The following is a 25,456-nucleotide window of genomic DNA, read 5'->3' as shown; positions in this document are numbered from 1 at the left end:
TTAATAGTTAAATTAGAAAATTTAAAACAATGTTTATCATATAATAAAATGTTTTAAAAAGGCTTTTTAGAAATTGCATTTTAGTTTGTAATTACATAATTCAGGTGTGCTAAACATGCTAATAGGTTTTCCTATTACAAGGAACCCACAAGTAACAATCTAATTTTCCTTTCATTGCCTTGTTTGTTTTTTTTTTAATTTTAGACTCATTATAAGTATGTGCCTTTACGGTGAGCTGACATAAGTCTATTGTTGGAAAAGGAGGGATTTGAACAAATCTGCAATGTGCTGTATAATCTGCTTTAAATATATCTGCTTTGTTTTGGTCACTAATTTCATTAGCATGGTTTACTACTCCAGGCAGAGGGCTGTGTCACTCCAGTGTCTGGCTCTATTTGTGAAGACTTGGTAAAGTCTGTAGCTGAAAAGTTTGGGAGGTGAGTGGCGGGAGTTATCCCTCCCAGTGTGGATGAGTTATAACTTTCACTCTTTCTTAACACCAGGGAAAACTGGAGGAGTGCCTAAAGCAGTTAAAGGAGGAAAGAGTAATACGACTTAAGGCTGATAAGCGAGTCAGTGAGGTAAATATGTCGTTCCTCATATTCTGAGTTAGTGGTTTGTCTTCTCTTTTAAAACCAATGCCATTGGCTGGGGATATGGCCTAGTGGTGAGAGAGCTTGCCTCGTATACATGAGGCCCTGGGTTCGATTCCCCAGCACCACATATACAGAAAACGGCCAGAAGTGGCGCTGTGGCTCAAGTGGCAGAGTGCTAGCCTTGAGCAAAAAGGAAGCCAGGGACAGTGCTCAGGCCCTGAGTCCAAGGCCCAGGACTGGCCAAAAATAAAAAAAATAAAAAATAAAACCAATGCCATGCCAAGTACTGGTAGCTCATACCTGTAATCCTGGCAACTCAAGAGGTTAAGATCTGAGAATCATGATTCAAAGCCAGCTTGGGCAGGAAAATCTGTGAGATTCTTATCGCCAATTAATCACCAAAAAGTTGGAAGTAGAGCTTTGGCTGAAGTGGTAGTAGAGCACTAGCCTGGAGCAAAAGAGCTAAAGACCCTTCCCCCACCCTCCCAGAAAAAGCCATATTAAGCCATATATGCATAAACACCTAACCTTTAAAGGGAGAAAATACAGTTTATTGCATGTTAATCTTTATATGTCTACAGCTTATTTTCTGTTTATGAAATATACTTATTGGTTGAAATAGCAAGGTGAATAATGTAAAGAATAATAAGATAATGAAAAGTTGCTAAGAATGAATCAAAAGATAAAACGTACTCTCTGCGTATTCAACTGGACGAACACATAAAAACTAGACAGTTCTATGTAGATAGACTTTATTACACATTGAGATTAAGGGAAAATCTTTGGAAGTACATTTGTTAGATTGAAGGACACTCAGGAATTTTGGGGCACCTGGTTGCATAAGGCAAAAAGTGCATCAGGAATGAAATGACCTTTGTGAGAAACACAAGAGTTGGGCTAACTTGTGATTTTAGAACATGAATGCTGATGAGACAGAGCTTTGGGAGTAAACAGAACCAGGAAGCCAAAAAGAGGTGGATGTGGTAGTTGTATCATTAGTTAATTGGATATATATGATTTGGGACTTTCAAACATGTACATTGTTAAGTTTACTAAATATCCTGAACAGATTATATCATGATTATAATTTTGCTCAGATATGACTATATTTTATTTTCTCGTATAAGAAGAACATTAGCTAATTTTCTAATATAGAGTGATCCACTATGAATTTAACCAGTTAGATGCATGATCTTATGAAAGATTGTTAGTGAAACAGTAACTGAAACAGTAATTAACAATAATATTATATACGTGTTATGTACAAAGTTTTGCCAAGTTATCTTCAAGTTTTGGTTATGAGTTCTAGTTAATGCCTTTCCAGGGAAAAGTTAGCTTAAATATAAATTAACTTACATTTGTAAAAGTTTTAGTTCCCTCAAAAACTGTTCTCCTTAGATGATGAGAGAAAACCACATCTCATGTTTTCAATCCTCTCTTATAGCTAGAAAATGAAAACGCTCAATTAAGAAATATAAATTTCTCACTGTCTGAAGCCCTTCAGGCACATTCATTGACAAGCATGATCCTGGATGATGAAGGAGTTTTGGGCAGCATTGAGAGTTCTTTTCAGAAGTTCCATGCTTTCTTGGATCTCCTTAAAGATGCCGGGTTAGTTGACGTCTCTGTAGGGCATTCCTCTTCATGATTTTAATGCTCAGTAGCTGCAGCAACTATCATGGCCTCTGTAAATCATACTCACTGTGTTATTGTAAGTAATATACTTGTTTTTTTGTTTTTTGTACTTATACTAGAGCTTGAACTCAGGAACTGAGCACTGTCTTAGCATTTTCATTGTAGACTGGTGTTCTAACACTTGAGCCACACCCCACTTCCAGCTTTTTGATGATTACTTGGAGATGAGTCTCAAGGACTTTGCTGCCTGGCCTGGCTTTGAATCCTAATCCTCAGATCTTAGCTTCCTGAGTTGCTAAGATTATAGGTGTGAGCCACCAGCACCCTGCATACTTGATATTTTTAGTGGAGAATTGATTTTAAAAGAAATACCCTGGTAGACAGACCCTCTTAAAAGCTAATCTGTAGATAGAGTAATTGGTAGGTATAATTCTTGGTAAAGACTAAATTAGAGGGATTTTAGTTGGACATAATCCATACCTTTTATTCATTTTGCTAGTAAGTTTAAGTTATTGCCGTAGACACTAGAATGCTCATGAATCTGCAGGGAAGATGTAGGTACAGATACAGAGCATGGTTCTCAACCATGAATGATGTTACTATAAGAGAGCTGGAGATAGTTGCTAGAGTGGGGTTGGTGAAAGAGTTGATACTAGGAAGGAGCAAACACATCCTCAGAAAATATGGGAAGAATGGTAAAATGTTAGGGGGTGGAGGTGAGAGGCACTGGATGCATGGTAGAAGCTGAAGCTGCTAGGGACAGGATTTAAAACAGATGGCATTAAGGAAATGAAGTTGAGTGCTATTTAATCTGTTGGGGGGGTAGATACTGAATGGACAAGATGTTGTAAGGTAGTCAGAGAAGAAGGCATGGGTAAAGATGAGAAAACTAAAAGTTATAGGTTATTCTATGGAGTAGGATATTACCTTTTGAGATTTTTAGAATCCTAGTACTCATTTATACAAGTATTTGAATTTATAAGTCTAGGGAGATTTCAGCTGTACTTTTGTGATTATAATAACCCTTGCCTTTGCCTCCTTTCCTTTTCTTGTGCAGGCTTGGGCAGCTTGCCACTATGGCTGGTATAGATCAGACCGATTTTCACTTACTAGGTCGTCCACAGATGAATTCCACTGTGAGTGGTCAGCCTAAAGAAGAAAAAAAGGCACTGGAAGAAGAAAAAACAGATCCGCAGCAGAATGCTTTAGGACAGATGCAGAATATTCAAGTAAGTAAGGACAGTAGAACTTAATGACTCAAAAGTGATTAGCCAAGAGGGAATAACTGAACCAGAGAGAAAGTAACAGTGATCTCTCACAGTTTCCTTGTTTGGGTTGGGTCCTTTCCAAGTTTGAGATGAACAAGTTTGAACCTAGTTCATTGTACTATGGTTACTTTACATAGCAAAATTCTTTTGGCAATTTGTACTTAAAAAACATTATCCTTCATGGAAAAAAAATGAAAGAGTAAGGAAAATATTCCAGATTTAAAGTTTTGTAAATGTCTATTCTATTCATATTTCATCTAGGTTTCTATTTGTATGCAGTCAGCTTACAATGAAGGAACACTAATGAAGGTACAAGTACTGATACAGATAACTTTTAAAATAAGTCGCACAGATGTAGCTAATAGACAATGTGTTACAGACAGTGCCCTGGTTATAAGAATGAGGAGGTGAACCTGTGTATCACAGGAATCTCCTGCTTTTCCTCTGCCTTACCTGGGGCCCCATCTCTAGTCAGCAAGTCTCAGACTGACGTGACTGACTGACAGTGAACTCAGTCAAGACACACATTGGATACTGTGATATGCATGGAGGGTAGAAAAGAAATCAATTTTCTTAGGGAAAAAGACTTTTAAGAGAAAGGGAAGTGAACAACAATTACTCAAAGCACAAAAGTTTTCAAATGTAGATCAAGTCTGAATTACTTGATGGTATTTAGTTAGGAGAAAAATGATTACTCAACTAACTGCTTAATAATAAGGTCATAGAACAACTAAAGTTTTGAGCTCTTTTTGTTTGTTTTTTAGTCTTTGGTGGGGCTTGAACACAGGGTCTGGTCACTGTCTCTGAGCTTTTTTGCTCAAGGCTAGTATGCTGTACCATCTTGAGCCACAGCTCCACTTCCAGTTTTCTGGTGGTTAATTGGAAATAAAGAGTCTCACAGACTTCACTGTCCTAGTCAGCTTTAAATCACAGTCCTCAGATCTTAAAGCCTCCTGAATAGCTAGGATTAAACACATAAACCACCAAGCCCAGTTTGAGCTCTTCTTTGTATTCTCTTTCTGTCTCTCTGTTACTCTCTGTGTCTATCTGTCCATCCCTCTACCTACCCATCCATTCATCTAGTACTGGGGTTTGAACTCAGGGCTTTTGTACTTGTTAGGTAAACGCTCTACCATGTGAGCCATACCTTTACATAAGCTCTTTTTCATTGTTAGCTTTGTTTGGTCACTGAATTTTTATTTTATTTTTCCTTTTAGTTTCAGAAAATCACAAGTGATGCTAGAATTCCTTTGCCTCTGGACTCCTTCAGTGTTCCAGCTCCCACTCAGGAAAGCTCAGTGAATGCCAGAGACCATGTGGTAGCCCCAGCTTCTGAGCAGCAGCAGGAATCTTTTGAAGAATTTCTTGCTAGAACATGTTCTCCTTTAGCAGATGTGATTTCTGCAACTGGAAGTCAAAGAGATGAAGAGGTGTGGTCTAGAAAAAGCAAATCGTCTTCAGAGAAAATGACCAAAACAGGTGAACTTACCAAAAAGCACTCTGCTAAGAAACAGTTTGCAAACTGGAAAAGCAAAGGAATTGGGGAAAGTAGTTCTTTGGTTAATGAACCAATTCAAAATGAGTCTTTGAAAAAATGTGTTTTTGTCAAGAAAGAAAATAGAATAGTGACTGTCTCATCCAAAACAAATAAAAGTAAGCCCAGTCAACTAGAACATTCTGAAAGTGATACTCTTGAATCTGATTTTGAGCTTCAAGAAAGCATCCATTCTCTATCACACCTAGCATAGGTCTAAACCTTTTGAAATTATGTTTTTGCCTTCAGATTTTAATAAAATTTCCTACATTTTTATTATAGCATATGGTGTTTTTAAATGGAAGGGTGAAGCCATTATGGAAGGATTCATTTCTACTTACAACAAAACTCTTAGTGTACTTTTCCTCTTGACACTTTGCACCATTCATTCAATGAACATCAGAGAACCTGATGTGTACAGTACTATTTTGGGTGCTATGGTTTTCAACAAGAAGGAAAGCAACGTTTTTCACCTTAAGGATCTAACACTGTGAAGGAAGAAAACAGGACCAACAAAGCAGGAGAAGAGGTCTGGAAAGGGCTGAGACTAGATAAATGGAATGTTTTACCATTTGAATAAACACCGTTTTGGTCACTTTTGAATTAGACAATAGCAAAACAAGGAAAGGAAAGGAAAGGGTAAAAAATAAAGTATAAATAATGGGAGGAAATAAATTGGAACCTTAGGAAATAAAACAAGCAAGACTTAGAATTGGTTATGAGTAGGAAGGAAGAGGAAGGCAGAAAGTGACTCAGGTTTGATGGTGGTATCACTGAGCTTGACTATGGTATGAAATGCTTTGGAGAGTTTCATTTTGGACATGTTGAATTTTAAAGCAAGTATAATTTCAGGAGGAGATGACTACTAGATGTTTTGATGTGTACATAAAAGGTACCAAAAAGAAATGGATAGCTGATCAGTGAATATAAGTAATAGTTAAAATGAAAATGAATAGAATCACAGAATTGTATAGATTGTCAAAGATAAGTAAGAACCAAAGGTTTTAGGAAGAGGGCAAGAAGGTAGTGTTGTTTTAGAAAGGAAGAGTACAGGCCTACTGAAGAGAATGTAGGCATCCATTGGATTTGGGCAGTTAGGTCCCAGGATCCTTAAGGCAGGTGAATGAGTTGGTTGACAAGAAAGGGAAACTTTAGAAATGGAAGGGGAAAGGCTTCCTCGAGGGAAAAGTGCACACAGCATAAGCCACTCTTTGAAGGAGTTTGGATAAGAGGAAGAAACAGTAAACTAAAGTATTGGTTTTAGAATAAGGGGCTTAAATTTTATAGGGTGAAGTGAAGGAACCATTTAACAGCGTGAGAGGCTTATGTATGCAACAGAATAAAAAAAAGGCGTGAGATATGTTGGTGCTCTTAAGATACTGAACAAATCATTATGTAGACTTGATTTCTCAGTGAATTTGAGGTGGCTCACAGCGTAAAAGGTGTAGATTAGTGATAAGAGAATCTGGGAAACAAATGTTGGTAAGAAAACTAACATCAAATAGGATCATATTGAAAAATATATAAAAATGATTATATATCTTAGGTGAGGAATACTGGTTAAATGTGGAGAGATAAAAGTAGGAAAAGTTTGATAAGGTTATATAAGTCTAAAGCCTCAGTTGTCTTTCACTAAAGACTTTTTATATCTTACACGTTTTATCATTTAAAACTGTTCCAATAGGAATTATAGATAGGAGACAGTGTGGTTGCATGCCAGGACCTAGGAAGCTGAGGCATTAGTTAGAGGACAACCTGGCCTAGATTGCAAGCACCAGGCCAACCTGGGCTACATAAAACCGAAATTTTCATAGATGAGCAAGTGAGCAAGAGAGATACTTTTTGTTACTTACTTTGTAATTTTAGCTTTTCAATTAATTGGGATTGAGTATTTTTATTTGAGTTAGGAAGTTCACAGTGTATGCCTGCCTTGCAAAGTTGCTATATGTTTTTTACTGAATGCTTATCAGAACCTATGCAATTTGTATACAAGCAGGACTCTGTTGTTAACACAATAACAGAGACTTGTCATCTTGCCTTCCATCTGTCCTTACTCGTGGTTGAAAATTACTCCTTGCCAGCCCATTTCTTTTTTTTATAGATCAAAAGTGTATTTTAATATTGCAATAATTATCTTTTTTCTTTCAAATTTTTATTATCAAACTCATGTACAGAGAGGTTACAGTTTCATAGGTTAGGCATTGGATACATTTCTTGTACTGTTTGTTCCCTCGTCCCTCATACCCTCCTCCCTCCTCCCCCTTTCCCTTTTCCCCCATGAGGTGTTCAGTTCACTTACACCAAACAGTTTTTCAAGTATTGCTTTTGTAGTTGTTTGTCTTTTTTTACCCTGTGTCTCTCAATTTTGGTATTCCCTTTCAATTTCCTAGTTGCCAGCCCATTTCTATACTCAATAATTCAGGTGTGTATTTACCGAGTACTCTCTAGAGACTCAACACAGTAATACTTTATTTTTACAGGACCAGCAAGATAAGAGATGATTGAATTTTTAAAACTTCTGATTTTACAGCAAATACTGGAACTTAAGATAGAACATGGACAACTTAACAAGCTCATTTATTCTTCTAGAATCTCATTGAAATGACTGGAGAATTAGTAAAATAAAAAAGTAATAGAATTAAAAAACTAGAAATTGAGCAATGTGGGATTTCTTAGAAGATAAGAACAGGATTATTGAAGGACCTCTCAATTCAGGAGTAGAAAGCCAAGCCATTCCAGTCATCTTTGGAGCATTTAATCATGGAGTTTGCCACTGACTGAGAAAGCTGCTGTCTTAAGTGAGAATTCTAACATGCATGACCCTGGAATTGGAGATAAAATTTAAGATGGTCAAGGGACTGAAGTTAAGCCACCTGCGCTCTTTCTGGCTGTGGTGACCTCTTTTATAATAATCATCATAAGTGCCTATAATCCAAATTTAAGTTCATTGAAAGTGGACCAGAATTCTGACTGAGGGGAGGTACTTCAGAGTTCAATTTTAGGCCTTCATCTATAAATACAGACAGCCAAAAATCATTGAGTCTGAAGAAAAATAAAAGGAAAGACTCCTTGGAGAGCAGAAAAATTGGCATATTGGTAGGTGTATTAATAAGAGAACAAATATGTTGATATTTAACCTTTTATCAGCAACTAGATTACTTAGAAGACTTTCAAACAAACTGATGAACCAAGATACCAGAAAAAGTTCTCTGGCTTTGTAACCTGCCAGTCTCCTTCGTAATTAGAAGAGGTTTCAACAAATCTGAATAGGTCTAAAATACTAGTGTACACATGAAAATCAACTTGAACTAAAATTACAGATTTCAACATGGATGGAGACAGGGCAGGATAGCAAGCGAAAACATGTTCAGGATCCTATGTAGTCAATGGAAGAATACTGGTTCTTTTTAATTCTAGGTGTTGATAAAAAAAAATAAGGGGTGTGCCATTAATAGGTCACTTAGGTGATGCAGTAGTAACCCTGAATCTGGAATTTCCACATAATTTCATTTGTACTCATGCTAATATGCCTTTGGCAGGTTGGCTGAAAAACGTCTTCCTCAGTATCACCCTCAGTCTGGTAGCCAGGTTGGTAGAATGTTGCCATTTGAAGCTTCTATTAGCTGTGGTGCCCTAGCAAAGAGTGATGTAACATACACTGACTTAAAGCTTCTGCCTGGATATAGCCTGTCGCTTCTCACATTTTATTGGCTATGCCTGAGTTCAACAGAGCCATGAGTTGTAGACTTCCACATGTTGACACAGAAACAAATATATCTCAGCAACTTTAGTAGCTGCCAAGAAACAAAATGGAATTTTAAAATCCACCAATAAGCAGAAAAGAATAAAAAAGAACCAAATTATTTTTACATCATAGGTGACTAAGTTGTACTTTGGAATCCTTAAGCTTGAGTAAAAACACAAAATTCATATGTACAAGGTACAAAAGAGAAATCTAAAACACGATCATAAGTTATAAAGAAGGGGACAAAAATGTACCAGGCAAATGCTAGCAAAAGTACATGTGAAGCTGGATGGTAGCGGCTCATGCCTATAATCCTAGGGTCTCAGAAGACTGAGACCTGAAGATTGCAGTGCAAAGCCAGCCTGTATAAGAAAGTCCATGAAACTATTATCTCCAATTAACCACCAGAAAACCAGAAGTGGAGCTGAGGCTCAAAGTGGTAGAGCACTAGCCTTGACCAAAAGAGCTCAGGGACAGTGCCCAGGTTGTGAGTTCAAGTCCTACAACCAACAAAATAGTAGGTATGACCATGTTAACTTGAGAATAAATAGAACCCACAGTAAAAACAAAAAATACAAAAAGGATTTTAAGCATACTCTAGCAAAGATTTTTTTAATTAAATTTTATTGACAAGGTGTGCAAAGGGTGTACAGTTACATAATAAGGTAGTGAGTACATTTCTTGTAATATCTCACCCCCTCATTTTTCTTTCCCTTCCCTAGATCAGGTAGGCATATATACAATATTCAGTGTACCAAAATCATATACAGTAACCATGTAGGGTACACCAAAGGAAATTCACCTAGAACATTAAACGTAATGTCAACAATAGAATCTTCCTATTTCCTTCTCTTGGAGTTGTTTTTGCTTATCTTCGTCTTATATGATCATGTGTACATAGCTGTTGAGCTATTGTGATCCACTGATAGGTCTATTCTAGACCTTTTTATGTTTACTAGTTGTTTGGTTTTAGATACATAATGTAAAGTCGCTGACCCAAACATGTGGAAATATTATTTGAAAAGAAGTTTGTTATTTTGCAGACCTGGTCTCTACAGTTCCACCCCCCCCCCCAAAAAAAAAAAAAAACAACAACAGTCATATATCAAGGAGACCATGCTCCTTTGTTCTCTGTTCTAGGTTTGTCTCGCTCAACATTACTTGTTCAAGCTCTGACCATTTCCCTGCGAATACCAATATTTTATCATTTCTAATCGCTATGTATTCCATTGTGTACAGGTACCATCTTTTTTGAGTCTTGAATCCATCTGTAGTGGGTCACCTGGATTGTTTTCATATTTTTGCTATTGTGAATTGTGCAGTGATAAACATGGATGTGCAGATGTCTTTATGATATCCTGAGACCTGTTGTTCAGGATATGTGCCTAGGAATGGTATGGCTGGGTCATATGCTGAGCTTTTTTTTGTTGTTGTTGTTGTTGTTTTGCCGGTCCTGGGCCTTGGACTCAGGGCCTGACACTGTCCCTGGCTTCTTTTTGCTCAAGGCTAGCACTCTGCCTCTTGAGCCACAGCACCACTTCTGGCCATTTTCTGTATATGTGGTGCTGAGGAATCGAACGCAAGGCTTCATGTATATGAAGCAAGCACTCTTGCCACTAAGCCATATTCCCAGCCCCTATGCTGAGCTTTTTGAGGAACCGCTATACTGTTCTCCAAAGTGGTTGTAGTAATTTCTGGCAAAGATTTTTTTTAATGTCTGGAATTTTTCATTTAGGATAAAAACTTAACCTCAACAGTATAAAATAAAAAGTTTGAAGTACAAGAGAAGATATACAGACCAATTACAGCTGGATGCCAGTGCCTACTCAGGAGGCTGAGATCTGAGGAGTGTGGCTTGAAGCCATCCCAGGCAGGAAAGTCTGTGAGACTCTTACCTCCAAGTAACCACCAAAAAGCCAGAAGTGGAGATGTGGCTCAAGTGATAGATTGCCCTGAAGTGAACTGGCTAAGGGACAGAATCCCGCCCCTGACTTCGTGCCCCTTTACCAGAACATACAAAACGTTAGTGAGGTAACATCTTCCTTCAGAAGCACTATCTACTTATTAGAATGGCTAAAATAAGTATCAAGTGCTGGTGAGTGTGCAAAGCATTTGGAGTTCTGAACAACTATGAATGAGTGATCTGGTCACGCAAGACAGTTTGGCAGTTTCTTTAAATATTGAACAAACATACAGCATACAGGCCAGCAATTCTGCTCTGAGTACTTAAGAGATGAGAAATGTTCACAAGTATCATAATTACCAGATTGTCCTCATCAGCTGACTGAATAAATATGTAACGATATGGCATAATCCTACAGAGCAGTAAGAAAAAATATCAATATTAGCAACAACTTTCATCCTCAGATACATGATGAGTGAAAAGCTTAATCTCAGGTGTCCTTACTCTGTGGTTTCATTTACATGTCATTGTGGAAAAGGCAAAACAATAGTGACAGAATGGATCACTGACTGCCATATGTTGTTACAAGATATGCAAGAGTTCTATAATGAACTGTGTCCTGACTGAGGTGACAGTAACATGAATCTGTACACATGGTAAAATGCAGACAATTGAATACCCCTCAAAGTTGTACTGATCTAAGCTCATTTGAAGGGAAATTAGTTGCAGCTTGTTTAGGATTAATAACTTTAAGCTTGAAGGATTCTGCAAGCTGCTACTAGAGGAAATTTTACAGATTTTAATTTACTTTTCAGGTAGGAAAACAAAACAGTTGAAATAACAATTTGGTATCTAAAATATAAATGAATAGGCCAAAACAAGGTAGAAATGAGGAAATAATAGCATAAATAGCAAATTTCGATCAATGGAACTAAATTTTTCTTTCTTTTTTGCCAATCCTGGGGCTTGAACTCAGGGCCTGAGCACTGGCTTTTTTTGCTCAAGGCTAGCACTCTACCTCCTGAGCCACAGCGCTACTTCGGGCTTTTTCTGTATATGTGGTACTGAGGAATTGAACCTAGGGCTTTATGCCTGCTAGGCAAGCACTCTACCATGAGGCCACATTCCCAGCCCCCTAAATGTTTTCTTAAAATTAAAAGCAACAAACTTTTGGAAACTAAACGAAAAAGAAGTGATTTTTAACAAAATTTACCAGCATCAGTAATAATTTTAAGAAAACTGCAACTAGAACAAAGACTTTTTGATAAAAGGAAATTGAAGTTTATTAATTTTGCCAGGCAAAATGAAGACTATGTGGGCTGGGGATATAGCCTAGTGGCAAGAGAGCCTGCCTCGGATACACGAGGCCCTAGGTTCGATTCCCCAGCACCACATATACAGAAAACGGCCAGAAGCGGCGCTGTGGCTCAAGTGGCAGAGTGCTAGCCTTGAGCGGGAAGAAGCCAGGGACAGTGCTCAGGCCCTGAGTCCAAGGCCCAGGACTGGCCAAAAAAAAAAATGAGGACTATGTGAGCTATTATCGCAGAAAGAAGCACGGTCTAGTGGGTGGGGATGATGGATGTTTCTTACAGCAAAGCCTGTAATTTCTTGATGGATGTACTTGTTGAGGCATGACTTTGGGCTTAGTGGTAACCTTGGTCCTCCTTGTTAACATGCTGGCCATTAGTCTCTAGAGTTGTATTCCTTCACGTACTGAATGTTCCTGTTTCTTCACTGTTGGTTGGAGATAGGAGAGTAGTGTGGTGACCTTGCCTGTACTTATAAAGATAGTCTTGGATAAAGTGGTTGTCAGTGGACAATTAATGGGAAAGAAAAGGCCATCACAGGTGAAGTTTATGGGATGAACATCTTATTTGGTATCCTTCTGGATTTCCCTCAAGAGGAGAGATTAATAAGCCAAACTCCACCACTAAACTTTTCCTTCCACAGAAACACAAGGTTTGCCTGCTCAGTTGTCAAACAGAGATGTTTTTAATAAAAGTACTATTGATGAGTGGTAAAAAACAAAAACCTACGTAGCTTGCTAACTTTTAATATACTACCACAATCCTGAACAGATATAAGAACATCTGTAAACCAGGTTTATTTAGTATAGGTGTGGAAATAAAGCCAGCTATGTAATTTTTTTAAAGATGTTATTTTGAAGTAATACACAAATACATGCAAGACAGTTAACAAATCACCAAAGCTCACAGAATTAACAGATTAGAGAATCACAGCAGCTGAGGATGTGGCTTAGGGGTAGAGTAGTACTTGCCTAGCATTTGTGCATGAAGCTCTGGGCTCAATTCCTCAGTACACCATATAAACAGAAAAAGCTGGAAGTGGCACTGTGGCTCAGGTGGTAGAGTGCTGCTAGCCTTGAGCAAAAGGAGTTCAGTGACAGTGCCCAGGTCCTGAGTTTAAGCCCCAGGACTGGCAAAAAAAAAAAAAAAAAAAGTTATACAGTCCTTACTAAAAAACAATAAATTCAACTGCCTTTGATACTCTAGAAACAGGAGGAAACAGCTGGAATAAATGCATGTCTCAGACATCTATCACGTATATAAAAAATCTACAGCAAAAATGAAAACTATAGAAAAAAATCATACTTAAGAGTATACATGATCAGAAAGTAGGTAACATTGTCATTGTTTGCAAATAAAGACATATGGGTAAATGATCCATGAAGATCTACTGGCATGCATACTAACACATTGATATTGAAAGCTTTTGTATTCACCACTACTATCCAGTTACAAGATGTGTGCTGTGGTAGATCACCATTCACTTGCTACAAGAACCAAATATTTAGAAATGAAGTTAACAAGAGAGACAAGGCCTATGCTGATAAAATAATTTACCCTGGAGGGTATAAAAGAAGACCCCAAAATGGAGAAGCATATCATGTTGTATTAGAACATCAGTTCTGCTGAATTTACAAACTCAGCAATTTCAAACAATTGGAACAAACTTTTGGTGTGCTAGTCCTGGGATTTGAACTCAAAAGAGTGTGGGCACTGTCCCGGAAGATTTTTTTTTTTTGCTTAAGGCCAGCACTCTACTACTTGAGCCACAGCTCTACTTTCAGCTTTTTTGTTAGTTTTTTGGAGATAAGAATGTAATGGACTTTCTTGCCTAGGCTGGCTTTGAACCACAATCCTTAGATCTCAGCATCCTGAATAGCTAGGAATATAGGCATGAGCCACTAGTGACCAGCTTCAAACAACATTTTTAAATGGATGTAATGGCTTTATTATTATCTAGAAGACAATGCTCAGAAAATTTTTGATTAGATCCCAGAGCAATCTGTGAAGCCACAGTAAATGAGCTATTGGTACAGAAACCAGCTAAAGGCATAAAACAGACAGCTCAGGAATAGAGCAGTTTTGTGTGTAGCAATCTGGTATATGACAAATAACATCACAAATAAGGGGCAAAATGAACTATTCAGTAAATGATTGTGAAATTGTTGACTATGAGGAGGATATTTCCTTATTTTATACATTGACTAAGAAAACCATGAATTACTTTATGGAAGTAGAAAAGGAACTATGGGATAATATTGAAAATAAAGGTGGAGTGAATGTGGGGCGAGGAAAGCATCCCTAAATAAGCAAGACAAAGAACAAAAACTACATTTTACAGGTGTAAAACCTGTGTGCACAAAATTATACCATCATAAGTAAAAGACAACACATCAGGAAAATGTTTTATATGTCAAAAGCTTTGAGTTACTGTAATATAAAGAGTTCCTACAACAAAAAAAATGGACAAGGGACAAAATATTTTGTAAGTAAGGAGTAGTCGACACACAAAAACATTCAGCTTCCTAAGCAATCAAAAAATTATTTTTCACTACATTGAATGACAGAAATTAAAGAATTAGGAATGATGCTAGAGATAATTTGAGGAAATTAATATTTTCAGTAATTGTTGACAGAAGTGGAATATATCCTGCTATTTATATGGGCAAATTGGCAGTTATATTGATATTTAATATCAGTGTGCCTTTGATATATTCACTGTAAACATCCAGTCTAAAGAAACATTCATGCAGGTGTTGAAAGAAGAATGTATACTGAAGCATCTTCAAGATGAGAAAATTTACTGTACATAAATGCAGAAATGGGCCGGGAATATGGTCTAGTGGTAGAGTGCTTGCCTCATATACATGAAGCCCTGGGTTCGATTCTTCAGCACCACATATATAAAAAAGGCCAGCAGTGGTGCTGTGGCTCAAGGTGCAGAGTGCTAGCCTTGAGCAAAAAGAAGCCAGGGACAGTGCTCAGGCTCTGAGTTCAAGCTCCAGGACTGGCAAAAAAAAAAAAAAAAGAAATTAATTAAACATAAATGCAGAAATTATTGAGTTAGTATATATAAAATTCCTCCATGTAATGGTAAAGACCAGAGCTCTATAGTGTGAGCAGAAAAATATTTCTAAAACCTCCTGATAAGAAGAACAAGTGGAGCAATAATCACACACTCTGACATATTCAGAGTGTATACTTGTGTCTCTTCATGTGTCTAGAAAATAGTCTGTAAAAATACACATAAGCTCCAGCTGTTGAAACTCTGCCAAAGGCTGCTGGGAGAAGAGTAAAAGGTAGCTTTTCACATTGTCTATTCCAGGATCATTTGTTTTTTTTTAAAAAGCAAGTTTTGTTTTTTCCAGTTTTTTTATTAACATACATTATTTTTATAAGGAGGGGGCATTACCACACATGCACAAATCAAATTCTCTCAGTCTCTAATCTTCCACTACCTCTTTTAAAAACAAATCTAAAAGGTGTGCTTGTTCTATTTTCATACAAAATAAACACGTTTTTTATATCTGACAGTAATTTTCTAAGCCCTCTATCAGAGAAAAGTTGGAAGACGAAAATGTGTAATCTGTTCTTTTGGTCCTGTGCCTGTTTTGTTTCTTCAGAATGTGTCTTCCCTATTTCCTTATCTATGTGAGTACAAATGAGTTTCATTATGAACCTCCTTCCAGAGCTGGGAACCCAGAGTATACGTGTTGCCAAAATAGTATACTCAAATGTCTTTATGAACTGCCACCCTACAGTAAAACTTGTGTTTTCTACAAGCGGAGAGAGAATTTTCCTGTCCCCACCTACCTATGTGTCCACATATAGATGGGAAATCTATCAAGCAGCTTTTAATGTACTTCTAGTGACTCACTCTGGTATCTGTTCTCTCCTGTTTAAGGAAAATCTTGCTTTAACTCAAGTGTTTCACAATCCACTGACAACTGTGAAATCATTGGCAGGAGGCTTTCAAACATTTGCTGTCTACCCTGGGGATGGAAAAAAAACAAAAAAAACCTTCTACTTGCACCCCACTGCTCACATTGACTTTATTTTGTGACCTTAACTCCAGTGCCTACCTAGCTTTCATGAGCTCTTGGTAATTTTCTGTAGAGGCTCCTTTTAAGAACTTATACGACACTAGACTTGGGAAGATGGCTTAGTGGTAGAGTTCTTGCTTAGCATGCATGAAGCCCTGAGTTCAATTCCTCAGCACCACATACACAGAAAAAGCCAGAAGTGGCACTGTGGCTCAAGTGGTAGAGTGCTAGCCTTGAGCAAAAAGAAGCACAAGGACAGTGCTCAGGCCCAGAACTGGCAAAAACAAAACATGACACTGAAAGCCAACACTGGATCCTAATTTTCAAACACAATTTGATCAAGTAGTTTTAATACAGCAAGAAGACGCTGCCATGTGATTTAAGACATTCACTGGACACACCCAGTTGCACAAGATCTTATCTCAGAAGTGGAAAGTGCTCAGCCTGATGCCTGTGTTTTTTAGTACAGTTTGCACACGTTAAACCAGCACGAATTTTTAAAGAAAAGCCCCTGTAGGCAAAATAATTATTAACTTTAATTCAGAGAGGCTCAGGAAGAGTAGTTTGTTTAATGGTTTAGATAGTCCTCAAAAATCTCTAACAAATAGAGGAGGCTTTTCTCTAAAAACAAAAAGAAAAAACTTTCACAAAATCTTACATCATTGTAGTTGAGGCTCTTAAATGATGAAGAATTTGAAAACATTCAAATCAATTTGCTAAGAAGCTCTGTTTATATCAAATTCAAACTTTGTATTCCTTGTACAAGGATAGAGTCCCTTGTTGTACACCAGAGATATTTCCAAACTAGGCATAATGGTGCACATCTGTAATCTCAACACTCATGAGGACACAGCAGACTGCTTGACTTCAAGACCCTGACTTAGAAACCAAAAGAAAAAGGGCAAGGAGGAGGGTTTTCCTCAAATATTCCAAGTCTCACAAACCTCCAGGGTATCTTAATTTAAAAGTTGATTTCAGCCTAACTTCAGGTGGCAGAGACAGAAATAGAATATGTTACTTGCAAACCTGTTTTCTTCCCATTGTGCTTCTTCCCATTGCCTTTTGTGCTCTCTCCTACACAGATGTTTATTCTACAAATGCTTACTGTTACATACAAAAAACAAAGTTCTATATCAAGAGATACCCTGGTCTCGGCTGCCATTTCTGGTCAAGAGACCAAAACAGATGAACAGGTGTGAAATAAGTTTTTCTTTCTTCTCTGTTCTGTGGATATACTTAGATTTTTTAAAAATTACTTTCAGTACTTTCTCCTTTCCTAAATTTGCTTACTAGACTAGTTTCAACCTTAAATTGCCTAATGGATCAGTATTTTGGAAAACTGTATCAAATCATAAAGAATTAAAATTAGGAGCCAGGTGTTGTGGCCTAAGCCTGTAATCCTAGTTACTTGTGAGACAGAAATTAGGGAATGGTATTTCATGGCCAGCCTAGATTTTTTTAAAAAAATTATATATAAAGAAGACATCTAAAGTTACATATAAAGAATCTCAAAGCCTTTGATCCATAAGGAATGTGGGAGAGTTTGTGGAAGGTAGGGAAAGAGAAAGCAAAAGAGAGGATTATTCTAAGCAAGATCTAATTCCTGCTTATCTTGATGCAAATAATATACACTAAGATGAAATGAGTGACAGGAAGGCAGAGCAGCTTCTGTTGGTGGGGCAGAAACCAGCAAGGGAGGTCAGGCTGGCAAGGAAGATGAAGGAAAAATACAATGAAAACTATTGGGGTGGTTTTGAGAGGAGAATGGGATGAGGCTGATCAGAATATGTTATGTGCATGTGGGGAAATGTCACAATGAACCCCCTGCCCTTGTGTAAGTAATGCATACTAGTGAAAAATAAGGCCGGATGCCTGTGGCTCATACCTGTAATCCTAGCTACTGAGAAGGTCAAGATCTGAAGATTGAGGTTCAAAGCCAGCCCAGGCAGAAAAGACCCTGAGACACTTATTTCCAACTCACCGACACACAAAAAAATCAGAAGTTGTACTGTGGCCCATAGAGTAGAACACTAGCCCTGAGCAAAAACAAACAAAAAGACAAGCCCCAGAACACACACACACACACACACACACACACACACACACACACGCTTTATAAAAAGGGAGAAAGACCATATATTTTACCCTTTTCCACTATATGAAGATAAAATAAGAAAGCCTAGGAAAAAGCTTTTCAGAACCCAAATGAGGTGACACCCTAGGTTTTTCTTCCAAAACCACAAGGAAAGCATGATGATTGGTGTGGTGGTATATGCACAAGTGGAGTAACTCAAGTGGTGGAGTACCTGCTTAGCAGGTGCAACATTCTGAGTTAAAATCCAGTCCTTATTTTTTTTATTATCTTTAAATAGTTGTACAAAGAGGTTTTAATTCCACATGTCATTTATGTATATAATACATCTTAATGTCACCTCTTCCATCATTCTCCCTTACTATCTACCCCCAACCCTGCTCACCTCCTCAAATTTCTTAGTTCCATTTTTATGTATTTATATTAAGTATTATGTCTAACCCCCATTCATCTGCACCCCAGTCTGTCAAACAACACATTTCAGCTTCCAGGTATTCATTTTGTTAAGCTGTTTGCTAATTGTTCAAAGGAGTTACCCCAAGGAAATCCAGTTAGATCGTGTCTACATGCTTATGGTCTTCATGTGTTATCATGTGATTATTAGATCTAACTTCCACATCAAAAAGAAACCATGTGCTCTTTCTCTCTGTGCTTCTTTTACTTTATTCATAATTTTCCAGATTCTTGATGGGTGAATAAAATTTCATTGTACATACAATGTACATTTTCTTGACCCACTTTTTGGAAATAGCCAAGATGCCCTACAACTTGCCTAACTTGCTTATTGTGAATAGTGCAGCAATGAATATAGGTGCACAGTGGCGTCTATTGTATCCTGACATGAGCTATTTTATGTGGTCTAAATCATGGCATTTTAATATCACTGACACACATTATTTGGAGTAGTTTTATGCCTTCATCTGAGTACATGGCATAATCTCCAGTGAGCACTATTGACTGTCCCACCTAGGCAAGTGAAAAGTGGAAGACAGATGGGGGAGTGAATTTCTACACTCTCATGCATAGACTTAAGCAAATTCAGTTAATGTGCTGTTCCGACCCATTTCAGAGCCTTCAGAGCTCTGTCACTGATCTCAGTACACTTCTTGAAGGACTCACAACCAGTCTGGCTGGAAGCAAGTAGCCTCACAGGGAAGATGGCTCCCATGCCTTATGAACCTTCCACGAAGAAGAGCTACACTGGAGCTGTGCAGAATCCTGTGTTAAAGAAGTTGTAAGGAAGAGATGTTTCTCCTCCCTTTGAGTGACACCCTAAGTCCTAAAGATGAGATTGCTAGGCCTAAGCCTTTACTGTTCTTGAAGAATCTCTTTCTCTGAGGCTGAAGGAACAACTTGTTCAAGCTGCAGGCAATGGCCTCTTTCTGGTTCTCTTTTGCATCTTCCTGTTCCGAGGAAGCATGAATTCTTTCCTCCTGAAAGAAGACCTCAAGTTCAAGGCTAGCCTAAGACCCTGTCTAGAAAGAAAAGAAACAAGAGAAGAAGAAGGAAAGAAAGAGAGGAGAGAAAGAAAGAGGAAGGAAGGGAGGGAGGAAGGGAGGGAAGGAGGGAGGGAGAGAGGAAAAGAAAGACAGAAAAAGGAAGTAAGGAAGGAGAAAAAAATGTCCTGTTACATACTATGTATGTGGACCTGTAGAACTTTATGTTAAGCAAAAGAAGCCAGTCACAAAATGGTAAATTACTGTTCTATTTAGGGGAGCTAATAGTCAAACTAACAGATACCAGAAGTAGAAAGGTAACTGCCAGGGACTCAGGAGTTGTTACTTAATGGCTATTGAATACCAGGTAATAGTTTTGCAACTGAAGTTCTGACTGGTTGCACAGCATATAAATGTAATTAATTAACACTAGCAAGCAGTATACCAAAAATAGTTAGGATGGTAAGTTCTATGTTATTTATTTATTTTTTTTTTGGCCAGTCCGGTGCCTTGAACTCAGGGCCTGAGCACTGTCCCTGGCTTCTTCCCGCTCAAGGCTAGCACTCTGCCACTTGAGCCACAGTGCCACTTCTGGCCGTTTTCTGTATATGTGGTGCTGGGGAATTGAACCCAGGGCCTCATGTATATGAGGCAAGCACTCTTGCCACTAGGCCATATACCCAGCCCTATGTTAAATTTTTTAACCTCACTTTAAAAAAAAAATTGTAGGGAGATTTTGGGAGAACACCCTTTGGATGAGGAGATCAATCTTAAGCAGCTGATAATGACTGAATCAACTCAGAATTTATGAATTTCTTGTCATAGAAGGAGAGCATGATTTTCATATACTTTGATAGAACATGCTGGAATCCCAAGCTGAAATATCTGTAACAAAGAAATTTGTAATAGAGCTGAAGAGTCATTGTAATTTCTGCTGAAGAAACAATTCTACAGTTTCCTTACTGAAAGTTATCCTAATCAGAAAAAAAATTTAAAAACCAAATAAATAAATACATAATGAAACTACTAAATCTCAAAAGTTCAATCTGAAATGGCAGGACAGGGAGTTCAGGAAAAATGCACATTTTTGTTAAAGTGCTAAAATAGTCACAATGTTCTCTCCTGGTCATTATTCCCAGGGGGTGTATGATCTTTGGAGTTCAGCCATGTAAGGTCAAACGCAATAGTGACTTTGAAACAAAAACTTCTTAGCTGGGTATTTGTGACTTATACCAATAATCTTAGCTACTCCGCAGGCTGAGACCAGAGGAAAGCAGTTCAAAGCCAGCCTGAGTAGAAAAATCTGAGAGATGCGAACTCCAAAAATAACTAGCAATGTCTGAGCTATAGGCATGGCTCAAACTATATAGCATCCCCTGAGCAAGTAAGCTGAGCAAGCACGAGGTCTTGAGTTCAAAACCAGAAAAAAAAAGCAAATAACCTTTTGCCTTTGCTACATTACCTCATAACCTGTTTCAAGACAAAATGTTAATCATTGATTTTCTGTTGAAACAAGGATTTCTAAGCATCTTCCTGTGCGGATGATGAAATGTGATGCCTAGGATATAACGCACGTCACCAAAATGTTGACAAAAATGGAGATGAGGTCACTGGGCACAGCTGGGTAAAGGAGAGAAAGTGAAGTGGACATAGAGTGTTTGTCTTTCCAGCCCTCAACATTTCCTCTGCCTTATTATTTTTTTTGACGGGGGGAGGTTCAAGCTTATCCCACCTCCCTTCAGCAGGGTGGTACACTGGGTGTTCCCATTTCTATTATTTTATACCTGGAAACAGGAATGAATGTGTGACCCAATGGCACTAGAGTCCTTTGGAGGTCATTTTCCTTCCCCCCCCCCTTTTCTTTCTTTCTTCTTTTAGCTAAATGCTTACTCTATATTTGCTCATTAACCATCAAATAGTCAGTTGCCTGTCAAGTATTACTATCCCTGTTTACAAATGAGAAAACAGGTGTACATAAGAAATAACTTATTCATGGTAATATTTTGAAATTAGAGATGTTCAGGTATGTTCAGACTCCAGGACTCAAGGTTATTTTTAACTTAGTAACAATACCTGAAGAAGAGTCCCTTCTCTAATTTCAGAGATGGTTCAGTCACTGGCCATGGTGATATGCCTGAAGAGAATGAATGAATGAAGTAATGTGAAGACAGAAGTAGAGCAAGAGGAAAGCAAGGTACACACAGATGTGTACCTCATGGTATGTGGATTCTTTTTTGTTGAGATTTTGCCTGGTGAGACTTGTTGACTCACCTTGATGTTTGGTTCTAGGTTCTGAGAATGGATTAATTTCTCTTCTGCCTTAGTTGGAAGAGAAATCTCATATATCTGTCACTTTCTATTGTAAGAGTATAGGAATGCAGCTCAGGGTAATGGACACAGCAGCACCCCCCCCCCCAAAAAAAAAAACATGGCGTAAGGTATTGCTATGAAAAGAGAATAGTAAGAGAATTATTGTTTTCTTTGGTTTTGTGTTTATGTGTATGTGGAAAAAAAACCCTGAGGTAGCTGGGCACTAGTGGCTCATTGTCTAAAATCCTAGCTACTCAGGAGGCTGAGATATGAGGACTGTGGTTCAAAGCCAGCCTGGGCAGGAAAGTCTGTGAGACTCTTATCTCTAACCACTAGAAAATCAGAAGTGGGGTTGTGGCTCGACGTTGTAGAGCCATAGACTTGAGCAAAAAAAGAGCTCAGGGATAGTGCCCAGATCCTGAGTTCAAACCCCACAACCAAAAAACAAAACTAAAAGAAACTAAAAATCCTGAGGCAGGAAGAATTTATTTTGGTTCCTGATGTCAGACGTTTCAATCCATGGTTGATGACTCTATTGTTTTGGGGCCCAAGGTAAGGCAGAGCATTCTGACAGGGTTAAACAAAGCTGCTTACATTGTGGCAGCCAGGAAGCAGGGAAAGGATAGGGAGAAAAAGTAAAATTATTATTGTAAACCAATAGCTTCTCCTCTAAGCCATTACTGTTAGAATAAACATTTCCCTATAGTATTCAACAATTGAAGAAAGATTGAGTACTGCAATTGACAACACTTAACCTGGTGAAGAAAGACGAAAAGAGACAAGAATTAGCTTGGAATGGAAATAAGCCATAGATCTATAGAGCAAAATAGAAAGGGCCAGGCATGATGGGTACACAGCTATAAGCCCAGCTGCTCCAAAGGCATAGTTAAAAGGATCAGCAGTTGAAGCCAGCCTAGGAGAACAGTTAGTAAGACCCAATTTTAACAAACCAGCCAGGTGTAGTGGTATACCTCTACTATCCCAGCTATATAGATGCCAAAGGTAGGAGGATTATAGTCTAGGGCTAGACCCAAGTAAAAAGACTCGGGCAAAAAGAACAAGATTCTATCCAAGCATAAAAGGGCTGGGATGTGGCTCAGGTGGTAGAATACTTTCTTTGCAAGAGTGAGTTCAAATTCTAGTACTGCCAAAAACCAAACAAAGGAAAACCTTAGCCAAGTTTACAAAAGATACTATAGATCAAATCTGCAAGTGGCAAGACTGGACGCCGTCACTAGGGAGAAGCTCCATCTGCTATTGGAATGGTGGTGGCATTTTAGTTAGCAGTACCATCCAGCAGGGCAAGATAGGGCAGATCACACCATCCTGCAAGTCTCCTATTTCCTAGGCCCTTCACTTTCTATGCCTTATCTGATGGAGCTAGGCTCCCTTTGGAGAATTTTTTTAATGTTTTTAAAAAAATTTTATTATTATAAAGATGATGCACAGAAGGGTTACAATTACATAAGTCAGACAAGGAGTTCATTTCTTTTTGGACAATATCACCCCTTCCCTCACTCTCTTCCCTTGGGAGAATTTAAATGATGTTTGAAAATAGAGCAGAGGATACAATACTGATGATCTGGGCACACCAAATCATTCTTTGTATTTTTTTTTTTTGAGACAGGGCCTTGCTATGTAGCCCAGGCTGACATCAAACTCATGCTTCTCCTGTCTTGGCCTCCCAAATGCTGCTGAGATTACAAATAGGCATCAGAGCTCCCAAATGAATGTCTCTCTTTTCATTGTTGCTGTTGTGCTAGGAATAGAACCCGGGGCCTTGTACATATTAGGGAAGCACTTTACCACTGAGCTACACTCCAGGTCTTTTATCCCATTACCTAAGAGTTCCCTTTTGGTGATATACTTAGATGCTAGGTTATTTGGAGTCAGCACAAATTGAATTTTTAAAATTCTTTGATTCCACTCAGTTTGGCAAACCTCCTCCCAAATCCTTGGCTCTTCATCTGGGAATGGTTTTGTGCTGATTTACAGGGGAATTTTTCCTCCTCACTGCCTCAGGATAAAGCTGGGAAAGGCTGGCTGCCAGACCATGTGGGTAGATGGTTTGCAATGACATTCCAAGATCCTTTCTAGCTCTGTGAATTTAGAAAACAAAGGTTCAGGACCTCGTTTACAGTCTCTCTACCTCTTCTCCGGTCACACAAAAACTCACAAGGACTTGTAGACCTCTGTTATGAGCATTGCTTGCTTGTTATGCAAATTCAGAGAATAGTAGCTAGATCTAGTGCAAGTTGAATAAAAGAAGTAAATTATTTGAAAATCTTCCACTGGCCCAGGCCTAGAATCCTAAATCCATGGTGACATGTTAGTACCCAGAGAGATCTTTAGACTCAGCCCACAGAAAGAGAAGGGCCTTGCAGAGCCTGCACGAGCTCAGGGCTTCCTGCTGTTGTAGGCCCATCCTCACTTTGAGCTTTTAAAAATAAGCACGTTTGGGGGGCTGGGAATATGGCCTAGTGGTAGAGTGCTCATCTCGTATACATGAAGCCCTGGGTTCGATTCCTCAGCACCACATATATAGAAAAAGCTGGAAGTGGTGCTGTGGCTCAAGTGACAGAGTGCTGACCTTGAGCAAAAAGAAGCCAGGGACAGTGCTCAGGCCCTGAGTTCAAGCCCCAGGACTGGCAAAAAACAAAAACAAAAACAAAAACCCAGAACCAAACAAAAATAACCAAGTTTTTTTTTCTGTGTATGGCCAATCCTGGAACTGGAACTCAGGGCCTGGGCTCTGTCTCCAACCTTCTTTTTGCGCAAGGCAGGTGTTCTACCACTTCAGCCACAGCTCTACTTTCAGCTTTTTTGGGTAGTTTCGTGGAAATAAGAGTCTCACAGACTTTCCTGTCTGGGTTAGCTTCAAAGGGTGATTCTCAGATCACAGCCTTCTGAGTAGCTAGAATTATAGTCATGAGCCACTGACACCCAACATTAACGCAACTTCTTTTAAGATGGCTATTAAGTTTTAAGTGTTCCCTATAAAAAAAATTCTGAAGTGATAATGAATATCCATAATTTTCCCCAGCGACAAAGACTGAAAGCATATTTTATTTCCTCAGAAAAATAAAAATAAAGGACTGAGGGTATAGCTCAGTAGTCGCATGCACAAAGCCTTTGGCTTGAATCGTATTTGCCTCCAAAATATTATTTCCTCCTTCCTGGTCTATATGTTAACTTTAAAAATATTCATCAGCAGGTACTAGTGGCTCATACTTGTAATCCTAGTGACTCAGAAGGCTAAGATCTGAGGATCCTCATTCAAAGTCAACCAGGGAAGACAAATCCACTCAACTAGCAAAAAAGTGGAAATGTGGTTCAAGTGATAGACCACCAGACTTGAGCAAAATATCCATAAAGAGAAAGAAAGAAAAAAACAACAGGCAGATCATTAACTCAGCAAAGTCTTTCCAAAACAGAGGCTGGATGGCTGCTTGTCTGTAAGCAGTGCTTGTAGACTTTGCCCAGGTGATTAGACAGGAGAAGAGCTCTGTGACCTGTTGTCATGTGGGACCCTTAGGTGAAGTGGCCTTGGTGACCTGTGTTGATCCTCTACATGCAAATTTCTATGG

General features: G+C 38.5%; 2 protein-coding genes across 6 annotated transcripts in view; both read left to right on the top strand.

Annotated features, from left to right (window-relative positions):
* Cep78 (centrosomal protein 78) overlaps nt 1-25,456 on the top strand; it is a 60,921-nt gene that overhangs the window by 26,205 nt on the left and 9,260 nt on the right. The window contains exons 12-17 of one of the 5 annotated variants that reach the window (XR_007208760.1): nt 504-581; nt 2,041-2,207; nt 3,289-3,460; nt 3,761-3,808; nt 4,717-4,978; nt 21,662-21,777. Coding sequence is in view for 4 of the 5 variants with exons in the window: in XM_048331972.1 (XP_048187929.1) it covers nt 504-581; nt 2,041-2,207; nt 3,289-3,460; nt 3,761-3,808; nt 4,717-5,247 (996 nt within the window). In the remaining variant the exon portion in view is untranslated. Of the gene's footprint in view, nt 1-503; nt 582-2,040; nt 2,208-3,288; nt 3,461-3,760; nt 3,809-4,716; nt 5,316-7,513; nt 8,131-21,661; nt 21,778-25,456 lie in introns of those variants that run through there. The other 4 variants (XM_048332008.1, XM_048331972.1, XM_048331993.1 and 1 more) reach the window with 4 other exon arrangements.
* Psat1 (phosphoserine aminotransferase 1) overlaps nt 21,693-25,456 on the top strand; it is a 37,258-nt gene continuing 33,494 nt past the window's right edge. Inside the window, exon 1 of the mRNA XM_048332031.1 lies at nt 21,693-21,777. Coding sequence (XP_048187988.1) covers nt 21,775-21,777 — 3 coding nt within the window. The 5' untranslated portion in view covers nt 21,693-21,774. The remainder of the gene's footprint in view (nt 21,778-25,456) is intronic.

This window comes from Perognathus longimembris, chromosome 1 (genome assembly GCF_023159225.1).
Source record: "Perognathus longimembris pacificus isolate PPM17 chromosome 1, ASM2315922v1, whole genome shotgun sequence".
NCBI lineage: Eukaryota > Metazoa > Chordata > Mammalia > Rodentia > Heteromyidae > Perognathus > Perognathus longimembris.
The sequence above is the reverse complement of the archived record's forward strand: the minus strand, read 5'-3'. Positions and strand labels throughout refer to the sequence as shown.